Source organism: Neolamprologus brichardi, chromosome 4 (assembly GCF_056152115.1).
Source record: "Neolamprologus brichardi isolate AB-2024 chromosome 4, ASM5615211v1, whole genome shotgun sequence".
In the NCBI taxonomy this organism is placed as follows: domain Eukaryota; kingdom Metazoa; phylum Chordata; class Actinopteri; order Cichliformes; family Cichlidae; genus Neolamprologus; species Neolamprologus brichardi.
In genome coordinates, this window is record NC_142107.1 from 9,733,363 (window position 1) to 9,749,253 (window position 15,891).

A 15,891-nucleotide genomic window follows, 5' to 3' on the forward strand; every position below is an offset into this window, starting at 1 on the left:
AAAATATTGTCCCCGGCCTAAAGTTTATATTCAGATAAGTGTTTATAGAGATCATCTAACACTAATACTGTTATGTTGGTAGCCACTAAAGACTTAACACAGCACATATGCAGCGGAACCCACTGGGATCTGCAAATAGACACTGATGTGCACAACTGGTGAAGTCTCCCATGGAGCGCCACCTCACAGAATTCAAATGAAAGAAAAAAAGCATAAAGATGTAAAGTTTTATTGATGTCTTCATACAGCTGAGTGCAGATAGAAATGATGAGAAGCCACGAGTTTTTGTCATTAACTCTGTGGCGAACTGTTCTGTAGGCATGTGAAAAAAGAGCCTCAACGAATATCAAAATAAACAAACAAACAAAAAACTAGTGTATCCATCATTTATGTAAATGCAAGTGGGATTCTTTAATTTAACTGCAAATTTTTACTTTACATTTCAGAACATCAAGATGTGCAGTGTTACAGCAGCAATGGAATGAAAATAGATACAGAAATATAGAATATGCAAAACAAAAAAACAAACATAACACATACACATATATATATATATTTCTTTGATGGTATTTTTTGTTTGTTTGTTTGTTTTTTTGAAGGCCTCATATTGTTCTCTTATAAAAACAGGGGCTCCCTGGTGCGCCTCCACCAGCGCAGTGGCGACGGCATCAGAACACACAGGGTCGAGAAGAGAATGAAGAAGGCTCACAGTGTCCTACATTGTAGCAGCTCCCATAATCCGCATGGGCAGATTTTTTCATTTCCACCTGGAAGTCTGCCAATCCAGAGGATTTCTCCGCTGCTGACAACATTTCATTGCCCAGATGAGAGGACATATCCTAGTCCTACAAATAATATGGCTACCAACTGGACAAGCGCCCACGTCTCCATTAAAATTAATGCAACCAAAAATGTTACAGTAAAAAAAAGGAGCTTTTTTTAAATCTCCCTCAAAGATTAAAGTAAGGTTTCCTAATTTAGAAACATCAGTGAAGAATAGAGCCATGACCTTTGCAGGGTTACACTCCTCTCTGACATCATCACTAATGCAGCGCAATGATATTTTAATAAAACATGCTTCGACTGTTTCAAGCGCATGTTCACTTATTCCATCACATCATTAAGTTGCTGCTTAATTTATCACGTCTCGGGAACTCGTTCTCGCGCTTTTAATGGGTGCAAAAGGACATTCAACCGCACCGCAGAAAAGTGCACAACCAAAAACCTGCACGCACATAAAGAGGACTTTAAAACATTGAAAGCAAACACATTTTTGCATTTTCGTGTGTCCCTTGTTGTCTGTGCTGCTGAGCTGCGCCTTAAAAGCTGACCAAAATTTCACAAGAAAAAGCACATATGGTTTTCGCAAAAGGCCTTTTTCACAATTAAAAAAACAAACAATTTCTCCATCTGTTTTTTTTTTAACATGATGTGCTGCTAATGGACAAAAATCATGAGCAGAAAGCAAGAAAAATACACTTTGCTGAAATCCAATTTCTTGATTTCACATTAAAACACTGTTAACAAAGACACAGAAAAGAAGAACAATCACAAAATGATCACACGTCTTTATAGCGTGGACCATCGCTCTCTGCCACATTCTGTGCTGTCCAGTTACCTACTGCATCCTAGTTCTGTCAGCTGTGTGTAGAAGCTTTTTAATGGCTTTTACGCTAGTATCTACTCAGTCAGGAAAAGTCCACAAGGAGCCTAAAAGAAAGCCTAGAGGTGATAACAAAGTTTATATCATTTGTTGCCTCTCTTATATCTGTTTCCTTAGAGGAATCAAATCAAGATGAAACAAATGTCCACCACAACAACAAGAAGTAACAATAATTAAGCTGCAAAAAGCGTAAAAGGTTTTATTAACCAAGCAGTAACAAGATCCATCAGTTTCCTATATATATATATTTTTTTAATATAACATATCCATCGATTTAGACTTTTTTTCTGGCTTAGTGTGAGGCAATTAATACCAAACTCCACCTGACAGCAACATTCATAACGCCCACAGAGTGCTGCTCTCATTTGACTTCCCCTTTACATCTCAATATTTTATCAGCTGTGAACCACTCGGCTTAGAGAAACACCAGTGGACCGGGGCTGCTCACCAGCACACTCAGTCATTAACACATATAATTACTACCCAGATGAGGAATTAAGGATTGTCCTTGAAGGTCAAACCCAGCCTCTGCCCTCACTGAGCACTCTGCTGGCATCCGCAGCTCAGTTGATTCGCCAGTCCTGGGCAGCTGTCCGACATTGCTATTAACCTGAGCAAAGCCAACCCATCCATAAAGCTGTTTGGGATATGGCAGCTGCTCAAGGGGCAGTGAGGTATTAAGCATAGATTTACAAGAATGAAAATGTCCTCCATCCCTCATAATCTCCAGTCCTTCTACACGCAAGACAAGCCTCACGCACATGAACATACACACACTGATGCAATGTTGTCAGAAAGCGGCATCGACTTGTTTAGACACACCCCGCAACACTGTGTGTGTAAACAGAAAGCATGCACTGCCACTTGTGAGCTGCTCAGGCTCATGCATAATATTTAGACAGTCTGCCATGTTGGAATACCTCGAAAATAATCAACAGCAAGGGTTGTTCTCGCCCACTTTGAACTCGTGAGCGTCCACCTCATTTCACCTCACTCCTTGGCTTCTCTGTTTCATTGCTTTTCAAACAGCAAGGAAGCTCACAGTGTGTACTGCTCTGCCATGTTACTTAGGAATGGTTTTCCACAGCACATCAAAGCCTGTTTGGAGCTCACATCGACTATGGATACAGTGCAGCATTGTCATTATAAGGAATGCAACCAAGAAGAGCTGTTTTCAAAGAGGAGTCGAATAAAAGTTGATCTACTGAGGAGAAAACACGAAATGACAGCAGCTCATATCATTACAGCAGACTGATGCAACGGCACATCTTCTTCAGATAAGCAAACAATTTTGAAATCCCCTCTAACGTCTTAAGGGTTCGAATTGAACGGACACATGAACTTGTGTTTCCAATGAACACAGAGTCTTTGAGATTATGCAGACCACATAAATATGTAAAAATGTTGGACTGGTGCTCTTGCCTTTGGGATTTGAAAGAAGCACCAGTCAGAATATTTAGCTTCCAGAGCCCAGCGGCCACACTGGTTTTCCTGAATCGGATCCTTTTAGGAATCAAAAGCACGGTCTTCACAGATTTCCAGAGCAGCCTTGGTCGCACCTCCAAACACTTCCACGTTAGCATCAATCCAAGGAACCACGTTTCCGGGCATGTAAGCTGAACAGTTGGCCAGGCCCATGATGTCCACGGGCCGCAGTACTCTGTCCCACATGTTGAACTGGCTCAGCTCGCCCACAAAAGCCTGGGTGGCATCAAAACGGCCTCCCACAATGTCCTTCATAGAGAAAGAGAACAGAGCTGAGTTTCTAGAGGAAATGTAAACAGACTTTAATTAAAATTAATAAATTCTGTTTGATTTTAATCAAAATGCAAAACAAAAGCAAAAAAAAAACCTAGACCCCACTGCAAATTCTTTCTAGTGTACTGCCACTTTAAAATATCCAAATGCTGTGCAATCTGCAACACTGTGCAATCTGCAGCAATCTCACCTTAAATGTATGAGTGAGGAAAAAAAATCACCTCCTCCTTAAGCTCCAGAGTAATGCACTATGAGTTAATAGTTCTCTGAGGAGATTTTACATCACTGTATATTTCTATTTATACACATAGCGCTGTCATGGAGCTAACCAGCGTAATAACTTGCTAACACAGCTCCCAGGGGTAAAATGTTGCCTTTTAGAAGTGGATGAGTGAGGTAATACTGAAAGGGCCACAATAGCGTGAGAAGAGCTTCTCTTCCTCCTCTTCCCTGCTCCCTGCTCAGAGCCTCTGGCGCTGAGCTTGGGGGAGAATACCCCCCGGGATGTTATTGACACAAGGAAAAATACACATGCACACACAGACACACATATACATGCACATACACCTGTTCTTTACCATCAAAGCTTCTCTATTGCTCTCACCTGCTCCTGGCCCAGGATGATCACCCCTCCAGGTTTAATTGGGTGCCAGGGGGCCAGGTTGTCCCCAGTGCCTAAACGCTCGCCATCCTGGTAAGCCTCCCAGAAACCATCTCTAGTTGTCCAGGTGATGCAAATGTGGTGCCAGCGCCCGTCACTCACTGACAGAGGGAGTTGGGCCACCTGATTGAGAATGAAGTGCGAGGTGTGAATGGCGTGAGCACAGTGAGGAAGGCTGAAGAACGAGGAGCAACGATAGGCAGATACAGTATAAGGGTGCAAGAGAAGTCGAGAGAGGTACAAGTGTAATTGTGGCATGCTAGAAACAAGGACACCAATTAGAATTAGGGCTTCAAAGAGACAACCCTCTGCAAAGAAATCCCCACATGAGCCGTGTGACATATAAAATTTAGATTACCCAGGTGACATCAAGGGATAGAGCATCCTTCAAAGCAGTCAGATAGCTAACAGCAAAACAGTGTCCTCTTATGCTTTGTTCACAGATCAAAGAAAAACAACTGGTTATTTTACCAGCCAATGACATCATAGTCCTCTGAGGATACAGTGCGGCACATAGGATTATCGTGTGTACTGTAACTCATTAGCTTTTTTTTTATATAACCCTACAGAGCTGCTTTATCCTAATACCTAGTTGCAGATGTAGCTCCAGATGCAAATAAACCCGAAAAGATGGGCAGTCACTCAAAATAAAATTCGACTCACTTGCAATTACAGAAGCAATTGACCCTGTTAAGGACACCAGGTGTTATTCTTCACCACAGGGAACACTGGGAAGGTTGTTATAAAGTCTCTCTGATTTGGAGCATTCTGGGCCACATGGACTGTTTAAAGATTCAGGTTGTAAAAATGAAAAAAAAAACAAACAAACAAAAAAAACCCAAAATTCGTCAATTATTCTGCAGCAATGGATTTATGCCAGCTGTGATTCTTTGTAGACAGAGTTTCGAATTAAAGCACTATATCCACAGGGCATACTCTTGAGACTGACTGACTCATTTTTTAATACTACAAATGACACACTCACACCGTAAAACATACAATTTTGCAGTTATTACATAGTTGAAATGCATATTCTCCTCTTGGCTTTTTAACAAAAAAATAATAATATTTTGATTCGCTATAGCAGGAAAAACATGGATGTTTCTCTTTTGTTCCATTTCTCTATAAGACAAAACAAGGAAACTGGAGCCTGGAAGGGGACACCTAAAATGAAATCCATTGTTGGTATCTACATCTATGCTTTTCCCTCTACGAGATGTCAAAATGGCCCGTGATGTGTTTTACTTAATGTTCAGAGGACATTCTGTTCCTCATCTCCAGCAGGGTGTTGATGAGGTTTTGCAGGTAAGTGTGAAATGTTTTTAGAAGGTGACGCAAGAAAGAGCGAAGTCATTAAAGTGTCCGTATTCTACAGCAGTGATTACAGTGATGTTTGTCTTTGCAGACAACCCAACAAAAACCCACCAACTGCATGAATTTTGAATGATATTTGGAAAAATCTGGACCCATCACACATTTGTACACTTGCCAACAAAACAGTGTTACTATTGTACAAGGCCAGCTGAATCCATTACTGATTAAACTCCTGGTAGTCCCATTTGAATGAAAAATTGAGATGCCACCAGCATCTTTTGAACATTGGAGGGGAGAAAAAAAATGACAAAAAAATCAACTTTTTTTTTCCTTTTTCTGAGACAAAATATACGATGATGAAGATGCTGCTTTATAACAACAAAGACGCTCTCTCCCCCCATAACCAAGTACAAATACAGACAACGCTGCACTTTTTAATACTGTCGAAGCAGCTTTCTGCTTTCTTCTCACTATGCTGCCAAACGAACAGCATAAACAATGTGCCCCAGAGGGCCCTGTTATCGCTGCGAACAAGTTTAGCACATGGATGTGCTGCTGCACATACGGTTATCATATTCACCAGCCTCTCCTCGCTCTCTTCTGCTCTCATGCTTTCTGTCTCACTTCCTAACTTCCTTTTTTTCCTTTTCTTTCTGGCACCTTCTCATTTCTCCCCCCTCTCTTTACCAACTCTTTCTTACACTGCTCCATCACCTCCAGAGCTTGTTTAATTTCCACCCTCTTTTCCCTCTTTTTCTCAGTCATGCTCTCATCATTTTCTCCCACCATCTTTCTATTATCTGCCTGACTTGAACACATGTATAATGCATAGTGAAGGAAAAACTGTGGGTAGACCTGTCTGTGCCAGTAACACCACAAGTAAACAAGATAGTGGGACTATGATTGTTTCCAACGCAGGAAAATGTTATCATAAAATTCCCCAATTTCAACAATAAGCTGTGATATCATAAGACAAAGAAGCGTTAAGTACTACATTGGATAATGTGTGTTCTTAGCTTTACACTAAGAACTTATTTCCCATGAAGCTTTGCTCCCAAGTTTCCATGTGATGTGAAGCTTGATCCTATCACAAAGAAAGCAACATTTAGCCTCAAAATTTTGTCTTTCATCAATAAAACAATTCTAATTCTTCTGCTTTATGACAAAATTGCATTAAAGTTTATTTATTTTTTAACATTTTCTTATGTTTTGGGTTAATTGCGATTACACTGTTTAACTACAATATAACCTCAAAAGGAAGCAAAGAGGGCAATGAAGCAGATGAGCACACGTGGCAACACAACTCCTCTAATGAATTACTGTTATTCGCGGGTGTGAGCGAAATGTGGGTCGATGGTATTAAATGTTTATAAGGAGCAAAATTAAATATTCAGAGCTAATGGTCAGCGAATCGCTTCTCGGCTGAATCGTTATTGTGCACACATGTACGTACAGAAGCTATGTGCTTGTTTTGGATCCCGAAGCCGGCTCATTCTTATTCATTCTTTGCATTTAATTAGTGTCTTTGCTGATCCACATTTACGCCCATCATTAGAGCCAGCTGTGTTGCCAGGAAAATACTAAAGGATTTAGAGCATCTGTCTTCAGAAAATCAGGTCAGTGTGAAGGATTTACACTGCAGCATGAGCAAATGGTGAAATTTTAGTGTATCATAATAGACTTACCTTGTCATTGACTAGTAGCTCAATGGGATTGTTTCCCCATTCGATGAGGACTATCTCATTGGCCTGGCCTGGAACGCCATATGAAAATGGAGTTCCTATTCCCGGACTAGCGCTGGACTTGAGCCACATGCAGACAGTGAAGGCGTACATCTCTGGGAGGCTCTTCTTGATGCGTCCATACAGGTAGTTTGTACGGAGAGGAAGGGACACCTTGAAATCCTCAGGTGACTTGAAGGCATTATTATCTGTTGATAGATGAGGAACACTTAATGTAATATATTCAAAGTTATTTTTAGTGTGTCACGACTTGATAGTTCTGAGGATGACGACAGAAAAAAGAAGATAAGAAAGGGTGAGTCACTGTCACACAGATCACTGCTACTGTCTTGGTAGTTCAAAGATGAAATGCAGAGCTTTAAAGATCCATTTTCCACATTTTGCTTTTTGCCAATTAAGAGCAATTTCAAAAATATGTAGAACAATTGGCAAGGTGGGTTATTGCAGCTCACCTTTGTGCTGTTATTCTTTTATCTTAACCTTTGCTGTGGAGAAGACTGATGACGTCATAAGAAATGAAAAATGTATTTGCAGTCAAGTGGACTGATTTTGAAAAACAATTACAACTTTCCACTCAGTCCCACTGCATTTCTGTCTTTTTTATGTTTCTTGCTCTTCACTTTTCCCTTTCTTGTTCAAGCTAACTTTTTAACCAGTCAATATTTGACCTAGGCATACTGCCAGTGCATGCTGCTGCATATCCATAGCCTCTGTGTTTTCATGATCCTTCACCCTGAAAAAGCCTGAAACATCTTAGATAGACACAAATTTGGGACCATAATTCTAGCCTGAAACAGGGAAGAGGTTTCATAGACAGTCACTACAAGATACATACAAGATATTTAATATGAGGTACAGCCTCCTCTGGAGGTGATGCAAACTGTCTCCCATCTGTTCGTGGAATGAACACGTGTCCGGATCTGTTGTTGAGGAATTGCTCTCCATAGCTGGATGTGTGCAGCCTGCAGCTGTGCAGTGGTCGCTCTGTGTGGCTAATGAGCACGTTGGGCCAGCAGGTCCCAGGCATGTTCAGTGAACCATATGAAGACTAAATGATGGCCAAGAAACTGTCTGGATATGTTCTTGATTTACAAAGATCTGTGCTATTCTGGCAATGTGGGGGCAGGCATTGTCCTGCTGAAACAGGTGCAGGGTGGGGGGCTACCACAAGAATAGCACAAGCACAGGTCGGAGGTTGCACCTCTATCCAGTTAGATTTCCACCAAGGATAATGAGATCAGAGATGGTGCTCTCATAGGCATGCAAAGCTGTAGCAACGGCTTGGACATGCATGTCAGCATCCAACATGCCAACAGGCTGGCCTTGTTTGACTTCATTCAGTCACAGCACAGTGGCACTGATGACAGTGTTGTACAAACACTGTTTTTGTCTTCTAACATTTATGGCTTGAGCATCCAATAACTTCAACCAATTATTTTAAAATTACCAATCACAAATGATTAAAACCAACCAACCAACTTAAAACTACTCACACAAGATATTTGGACTTTCCAAGAGATTAAAATCATCTGATGAGACTACACCAGCAGTTGGTCACCAATTTTTCTTTTTTTTAGTCTAAAATGTTGGCATTCAAGTGATTAACCATGATGAGTAACAGTGCAAGTTAACAATTAAACACTTGCTAAGTAGCATGAGCACTGAGTCTGATAGATTTGCAGGTGTCTGGTGAAAAACTAAAAAAAGAAAAACCTTTATGAGTCCTATTAAATCATATCTATACCAAATTTCACAGTGACAATGACAGCAAAGAAAACCTATATAGCAGCAGAGTGGTGCAGTACAACACTATGTCGTCCCCCCTTTGCTTGTGTGACTTCTCTCTGGGTACTCCGGCTTCCTCCCGTGATCCAAAGACATGGATGGGGTTAATAACAATTCTAAATTGGCCATAGCTGTGAATGTGAGAGTGAATGGTTGTCTCTCTGTGTTGTCACCATGATAGATTAACAACCTCTCTACTGTGCATCCCATGTTTCACCCTGTGACCGCATCCCTATGGCCTTCAAATTTCAAGTTTTCTTTTTTCATATTCAGGTAACAATGGCACACGGGCTTCATTTGGACAAGAAGTTTCCAAAGAGAGACAGAGAGAGAAAGAGAGAATAAATCTAATGACCAGCTCTCTTGTAGTGGTCGGGACATTTTCAGATTTGAGTAAAACATGAATTTAGTGGATTGAGAGTGCCTAACAAGCAAAAGATCCCTGGGAAAACACACAAGACTCTGCCAAATAAAACATGTGGAGTGACCGTTTGTGAATAAAGGAGCAGCTGAAAGTAGCATCTTCTTCTAGTGAAACACAAAGTTAAAAAAATAATGTTGACGCAAAAAGAAAAGCCAGGAGAAATCAGGAACTATCACCTGGGGACTGCAAATGTCTAGCATCTTGTTCTATTGATTACTGAGATGCCCGAGTCTGGACCAAAATGCTGAATTGACCATGAACCGGCAGACAGATAGGGGAACTGGCTGACACACTGCTAACCTTGGAGTCATGACTTGCTCCAGGCTTGTTTACCAGGTGTTTCCCACTCTGAGGAACACTGAGAAACACGCAGATAGTTCAAGAAAAGGTTTCACCGTATAAAACTGTGAATAACTTAAGGATTTATTATTATCAGCTGTTGACAGCTGCTGAACAGCTTTAAAAAAGATGTGAGGTGGCATTAAACACCGTGTTGGCATCACATGGAAAGATTAGCATTATCTTTTTTAGAATAAAAAATCCAATTTCAATTTTGTCAGTTTAAAAATTTCATTAAAAAAAATCTTTGTACTGTCATAAGTTACATCAATACAAGTTTTACAATATTTTCAATTTGTTTCCATTGAAATTTGTATGAAATTTCAACTTTTAAAATTGTAAATGCACAAATTTTCATCCTCCAATCTTATTATGTTAGTGCTCCAATTCGCTTAATTCATTTCTGCTCAAACTCAAAGCTTGGAGTTAATTATTTAGCTGTTGGTCAGCTACATAAAGGAAAGGATAGTTGTGAAAATCACACATAATATGATTTTGTGGTTGATTTGCAGGAAAGTAACACATTTCAGTTTTCAAAGTGGTGGAATCAGAGTTTAACCTGTGCTGAGCACAATACTTGGGCCTTATACACCGCTAAAAACCACAACTCCTCTGGTTATAATCAGTGTTGGTCAAGTTACTTGAAAAAAGTAATCAGTAACTAATTACTGATTACTTCACCAAAAAGTAATCCCATTACTTTACTGATTACTTATTTTCAAAAGTAATTAATTACTTAGTTACTTAGTTACTTTTTAAAAACACGATTTACAACCTGAATAGGTGATAAAGCGATAGATCTTTCAGCCCAATTCTACTTTTTCTGCATAATCCATCATACAAAATGTAATCAAATGGAAAAGTCTCTTTTTTAAAACTTGTTTTATCAGTGTTAATCTTTTAACTTTATGCATCAAGTAAAAATTAAATTATATGCACCATTCTTTGACTTGAAGAAATTAGTTTAACATTTAAACCTATTTTCTGCACATTCCAGCACATAAAATAAAATATTTTTTGTGTTTACACTCAGTCTTTCAAATAGATGCAAATAAAACACAGCAGAAAATAAATAAAGTCAAAGACTAGCGGTCCTTTTGCTCTATTTTCACCTCTAAAGGAGGAGTGGGGTAGGCGGAGGTTTATCCTGGTGCAGGTGTGCCACAGCTGTCAGTGGAAGAATCCGCCAGTTTCTCTGTGAGTTTCCCATTACTTCATTGTGCACTCTGAGCTTGTTTAGGGGTTTTTTTCGCTGTAAAAAGAAGTTTTCTTCCCACGCACAAAGGATGCTAATGTTTTTGTCACTTTTTATGGAATCAAACTCAAAGTAAGTCAGTACTTCCACGCTTTAAACGCTGCATGCTCATACTCTCTCCCGTACTCCATATATTATCCATTGTTGATCTGCACACAGCCGTTGCCACGAACATCACACTCCTTTATGTCACTGTCATGAGACATTCTGCAAAAAAATCACGATTTTAGTAACGCAGTAACGCAGCGTTCCTACAGGAAAGTAACGGTAATCTAATTACCGTTTTTGCGATAGTAATCCCTTACTTTACTCGTTACTTGAAAAAAGTAATCAGATTACAGTAAGGCGTTACAAGTAACGCGTTACTGCCCATCTCTGGTTATAATGTGCAACTTTAGCACTAAAATAAGGCTTTACAATGCAGACCATTTTAGAATTAAATTGGTTTGACTGCTGAACTGGTCAAATCAATTTAACCTGCAGAATTAGAATGTGAAATGTAAAATCTAAAAATGTGCACTGAGCTTTAAGTCAATACTGTTTTATAAACTTGCATATTTTACTGTAATGCACAGGGCAGATGATACCAAGCTGTTGGAGAGCTATCACCAGTGTAAAAATCTTCTCAAATCCAACTGACACAACAACACCACACCACAGCCTTGAAAATCGCTGTGGAATTGAATCGACATCTCTCTGGCACAGATTTGATATAAATTGAACTAAATAAGTCTCACAATATAGCATTTGTTGAAGGGCTATTGTACTGACTTGCAATATCATACATGCGGTTGTGTTATTCGGTCCACTGCCCATCTGAGCAATTAGCTTTAGCTACCCAAATCTATAGCTTGTATCAGACCCCTGACTCTATCAGCTAAACCTTAGGGGGGTACATGGGGAAAACAGGAAATAGGTGAGTGGCAGGATCCTCTTCTAAAACAGTTTTCCTTCCAGCAGACATATTTTGTGGTATTTTAACATGTACCATCAAAGTGATACCCTGGAGTGTGGACATCTCTTGAACATTTCTTAAACTCATTAAGCATTCAATGTTGCTTTCCAAGCCTTATTTTCAAGACCAGGAACTTCTCTGAGAATGGCTCTGAGAAAAGGATCACTTTTACTTGCATCATCAGAAAAGTGCACAGGGATTGACTAATGAGTTCTAAATCCAGCAGACAACAAAAAAGGGGAAAAGGAAAAAAAAGTTTGGCATTAAATTTTGCCATGAAATTTCCCAGCACCCATTGTATCACTTACTTTTTTCGAGCTCTGTAATCCTCTCCAGGAGGGAATTGAGCGCACTCTCGGTGCGTTGGCGGTGGGCTGCTGTTTCATTGTAGAGCTGGCTCTTCTCCTCCTCCAGCTCAGCCACCTTCCGGAGGAGCTGGGTCTCCAGCGCCCCCAAACGTTGCCGCAGCAGCTCCCTGAGCTCTGGTGGCAAGGGAGTCAGGGCCGAGACACCAGCGGTTGACACATTTGTGATGGGGAGACGCAAACTCTGCTGCTGGGAGATAGATAGATAGATAGATAGATAGATAGATAGATAGATAGATAGATAGATAGATAGATAGATAGATAGATAGATAGATAGATAGATAGATAGATAGATAGATAGATAGATAGATAGATAGATAGATAGATAGACATTTATATAAATACCCAGATTTGCAGTGGATGACTGAAGTTATCTATATATTGATATCTGATATTCTTTTAGCACTATTGTTTTTGATACATCAATATCAACATGAAGACACTGATTGGTGACCTGCCATATATCTGTGGATGTGTTGGGTATTTGGTAGATTGCACAATGTTTGTCTCCAGGTTGTTTTTGGACACAAGGAAACAGCTCTACAGCCTCGTGTTTATAGGGGGTGCATGGTTTGATTGCAAAATGGCCCTCAGACATTTGTTTCCTTTGCTGCCTGGTTTGCCATGGAATTCAGAAACCTTGTGGCACAGCCGTCTGATTAATTTTTTTCCTGACACAATGACACCATCCCAGAGCCTCAGTTGAAGAGGTTATTTGGTAATCTGAGACTGAAATCAGAAGCAAACAGTCACATGGTCCTGACTGCAACTGTTGATGTGTGTAGATGGCTTTGATATGAGATGCACATCCTACTCTAGACAGCCATATTGCTATCAGCAACACTGGTTTTGCAATAATCAGGATGTTAAGCAGGCCCAGATCAATAGATATGTGATTAAAATGCAATGTAATATGTATCCTTATGACTGCAATGCATCCTTCATCCAATCGGGGTATTGAAGCTTCCAATCAAGTGAAGAGGGAGAGGAGGGAAGGGAGTAGAGAGATAGATGGATCAGCAATGCAGTATACGGAATATAAAAATAGCCTTGAATTTAAAAACAGTATTATAACTGCTTATGGCATCAGGGCTGTCAGCTGGTGTAAAACACAGTGCGCAGTGACATGACATAAGCGACAAAGCCAGGGCTTATGTTAGCGTCTACTGCATGTAAAAAAACAAACAAACGAAAATAACCCACTTCGCTATAGTTGACCTCACTAAATGTGATATTTGAGCCTTGTAGAATTAAATGGGACTGAGCAGAGGGCTGGTGATGGTGCAGAACTCTCAGGCAAACAAGACAAACCATTAAGCATTTGATTTGATTTGAAAATGTAATGCTCTGATGCAGGTAAAATCTGGGGAAATCAAAATCATCAGCTGCCATGAATAATTAGCCACACGACCGCAAATAAAAGCGTATGTGGAACACATACACGCAGCACTCATAAATTATTCAAGGTTGCTTTGCAAATTCCTGCACCACATGTATGATTACACCTTTGACAAGATTTTTTTTTTTTGTTACTCATCTCTTATTGATGGCTCTTATGCAGTGGGTTTCGCCATCAGAGATATCTTTTAATGATTAAAGGGGTATTGATGTGACATGCCCATTACGTGACCCTTTGATCTCCCGATTCCCCCGAGAGGTCTCCTGCGGCGGGGAATATTATCAGACGCTCACTATCTACTACATGATAGTAGAGGGGGAGGGGGACTGGAAACGGTCCAATGGTGCATCTTATGTTCACGGGGGGTGAGAGGGAAATAAGACAAAAGTGCTTTTCTTATATGTACACAGCATGTTTCCACCTTACCTCCAAGTTCTCGAGCCGACCTTTAAGACTCTGCATGGTCTTGCCCAGTTGATCTATAGTTTCACCGGGGTCCCGGGGCAAGTCTCCCATGGTGTTCTTGCCGTACTCCTTCCGTCTGGAGCCCTGACCTCGGGACTTGCCCTGCGACGACTCGTCGGCTGCCGCCTCACAGCGCGCAAGCTTAGAGTTGAGCTCTTTGATGGTTCCCTGTTGGCTCACGATGGTCTCCTTCTGCTGCAGGATGGTCTCCCTAAGCTGGATGATCGTATTCCGAAGCTCGTCCTCCACTGGGCTGCTGCTCTGGACACGGTTCCCCGTAGGACCATACCCGCAGCCGGGCTCTGCGCCCGGAGGAATAGCGTTACATACAAAGCGGCTACCTGTAGCATCCTGGCTTCGCACCGCGCGTCCAGCGACTAGATACAACAGTCCAACTACTAAGGTCAGCATCCTGACAAGATAGACTACACAAATCCCACCGTAAAAAAGGGGAAAATGATCCTAAATTACGCACTTAACGTTTGAAAATCTTCTGTAAAATAATAATAAACAAAAAAAACCCCAAACTTCCTATAACACAACTCATTCATTCAAGTGGCCGCGGACATTTTTCTGGACTTTCAAAGTGTAGCAAGAAGAAAGAAAGGATGAAAAAAGATCAAACTTCATCTACAGTGTAACCATGGCAAAAAACTAGATCAGAATCCGCAGTGAAAAATCATAACAGCAGACATCCACCAAACTCACGGTCCTCTTAAATAAATAGACACCAGCAAATCTAAATTCTTTCTGCAGATGGTGCAAGAAAAACAGGTTTTGATAACTCCTTTACTGGGAAATGAGTTGCAGTCTATTGAGTTGTTATCATCACAGAGAAAGAAAAAGAGATGGAAAGGGGAAAAAAAACCCAAATCGGGCTGCAGAGAACTCAGTTTTGCTGTCTTGCCTCTCCGGTTGGTTGGATTGTGAGTGAGTGGTGCTGAAAAGACAGCGACGCTGCTCAGCCAGATTATTATGGGGAGGTGCGCACTGGCGAATCCGCTCATCAGTGGAGCGCTCAGGTTATTCAGCTTCAGCCTACGTCATCACTGAATCCTAGTGGAGCGGGTCCGCGCTCCAAGTGTCTCTCATTGAGTTTTTATGACCTGTTTAGAAGCGCTGAAGCTTAAAGATGTCAAAGATTCTTTTTTATTGTGTTTCTTTTTATTAAATAAACGCACCGATAGTGAATGCTTCGCCTCTCAACGACCCGTAGAGCCTATTATGGAATACACAGGAAAATGTCCCCACTGGGAATAAACATGTACCACAGACTCAATAATGTGACACCCCCTGACGGATTTAATTTAACAGCTGTCGTGATCTTGCGTCGGCTCTTTCTCTCTCTCTCTCTCTCTGACCCACAGTGTCTCAGCGTTGAAGTAAATGGCGTTTTTCCCCCAAGGTGCTCTAACTGTAAGGTCAAACATTAAGATTAAAACACATTTTTCCCTATTCACGCTCTGATAATATTGAAAATGGTTTTCATTTCTTACAAAATAAAATATCCAGTGACAGACTGTTAAAATGGGATAGTTAAAGGTGTATTTGCACCAAAAGTTACAGTGAATAAGCCACTGGTTTGTTATTGAAACTTCATGCTGTTACAGAATATAAAGCATAAAAGGGTGTGCTTCTTTTCAAGTGTTAATCCTCAGTCATTTCTCTCTGCAGGGGGTCTATCTTTGGGTCCAAGCTCCACCAATTTAATGAGGCTACACTCTCTCTGTTAGATAGAAAATTAAAAAAAAAGATAAACTTAATTT

The 15,891-nt window shown here is 40.6% G+C and overlaps 1 protein-coding gene across 2 annotated transcripts; it reads right to left on the minus strand.

Moving 5' to 3' along the window:
* Positions 1-244: 244 nt before the first annotated feature.
* On the minus strand, positions 245-15,090 carry nptx2a (neuronal pentraxin 2a). 2 transcript variants are annotated; one of them, XM_006791524.2, is made up of 5 exons: positions 14,087-15,090; positions 12,205-12,448; positions 7,082-7,326; positions 4,026-4,205; positions 245-3,397 (listed from the first exon to the last, which is right to left on the minus strand). In XM_006791524.2, the coding sequence occupies exons 1-5, from the start codon at positions 14,534-14,536 to the stop codon at positions 3,170-3,172; spliced, it is 1,347 nt and encodes a 448-aa protein (XP_006791587.1). In that variant the 5' UTR covers positions 14,537-15,090; the 3' UTR covers positions 245-3,169. The 2 variants fall into 2 exon arrangements, with proteins under 2 accessions (XP_006791587.1, XP_006791586.1); XM_006791523.2 differs by having other exon boundaries at positions 12,205-12,451.
* Between the last annotated feature and the right edge of the window lie 801 nt (positions 15,091-15,891).

Excerpts from the sequence above, each read along its gene's own strand:
- nptx2a (XM_006791523.2), bottom strand. The coding sequence starts at position 14,536 with ATGCTGACCTTAGTAGTTGGACTGTTGTATCTAGTCGCTGGACGCGCG. Across the intron at positions 12,452-14,086 it reads GTCGGCTCGAGAACTTGGAG|CAGCAGAGTTTGCGTCTCCC; the intron begins GTAAGGTGGAAA and ends TCTATCTCCCAG. Across the intron at positions 4,206-7,081 it reads AGCTACTAGTCAATGACAAG|GTGGCCCAACTCCCTCTGTC; the intron begins GTAAGTCTATTA and ends ATTCTCAATCAG.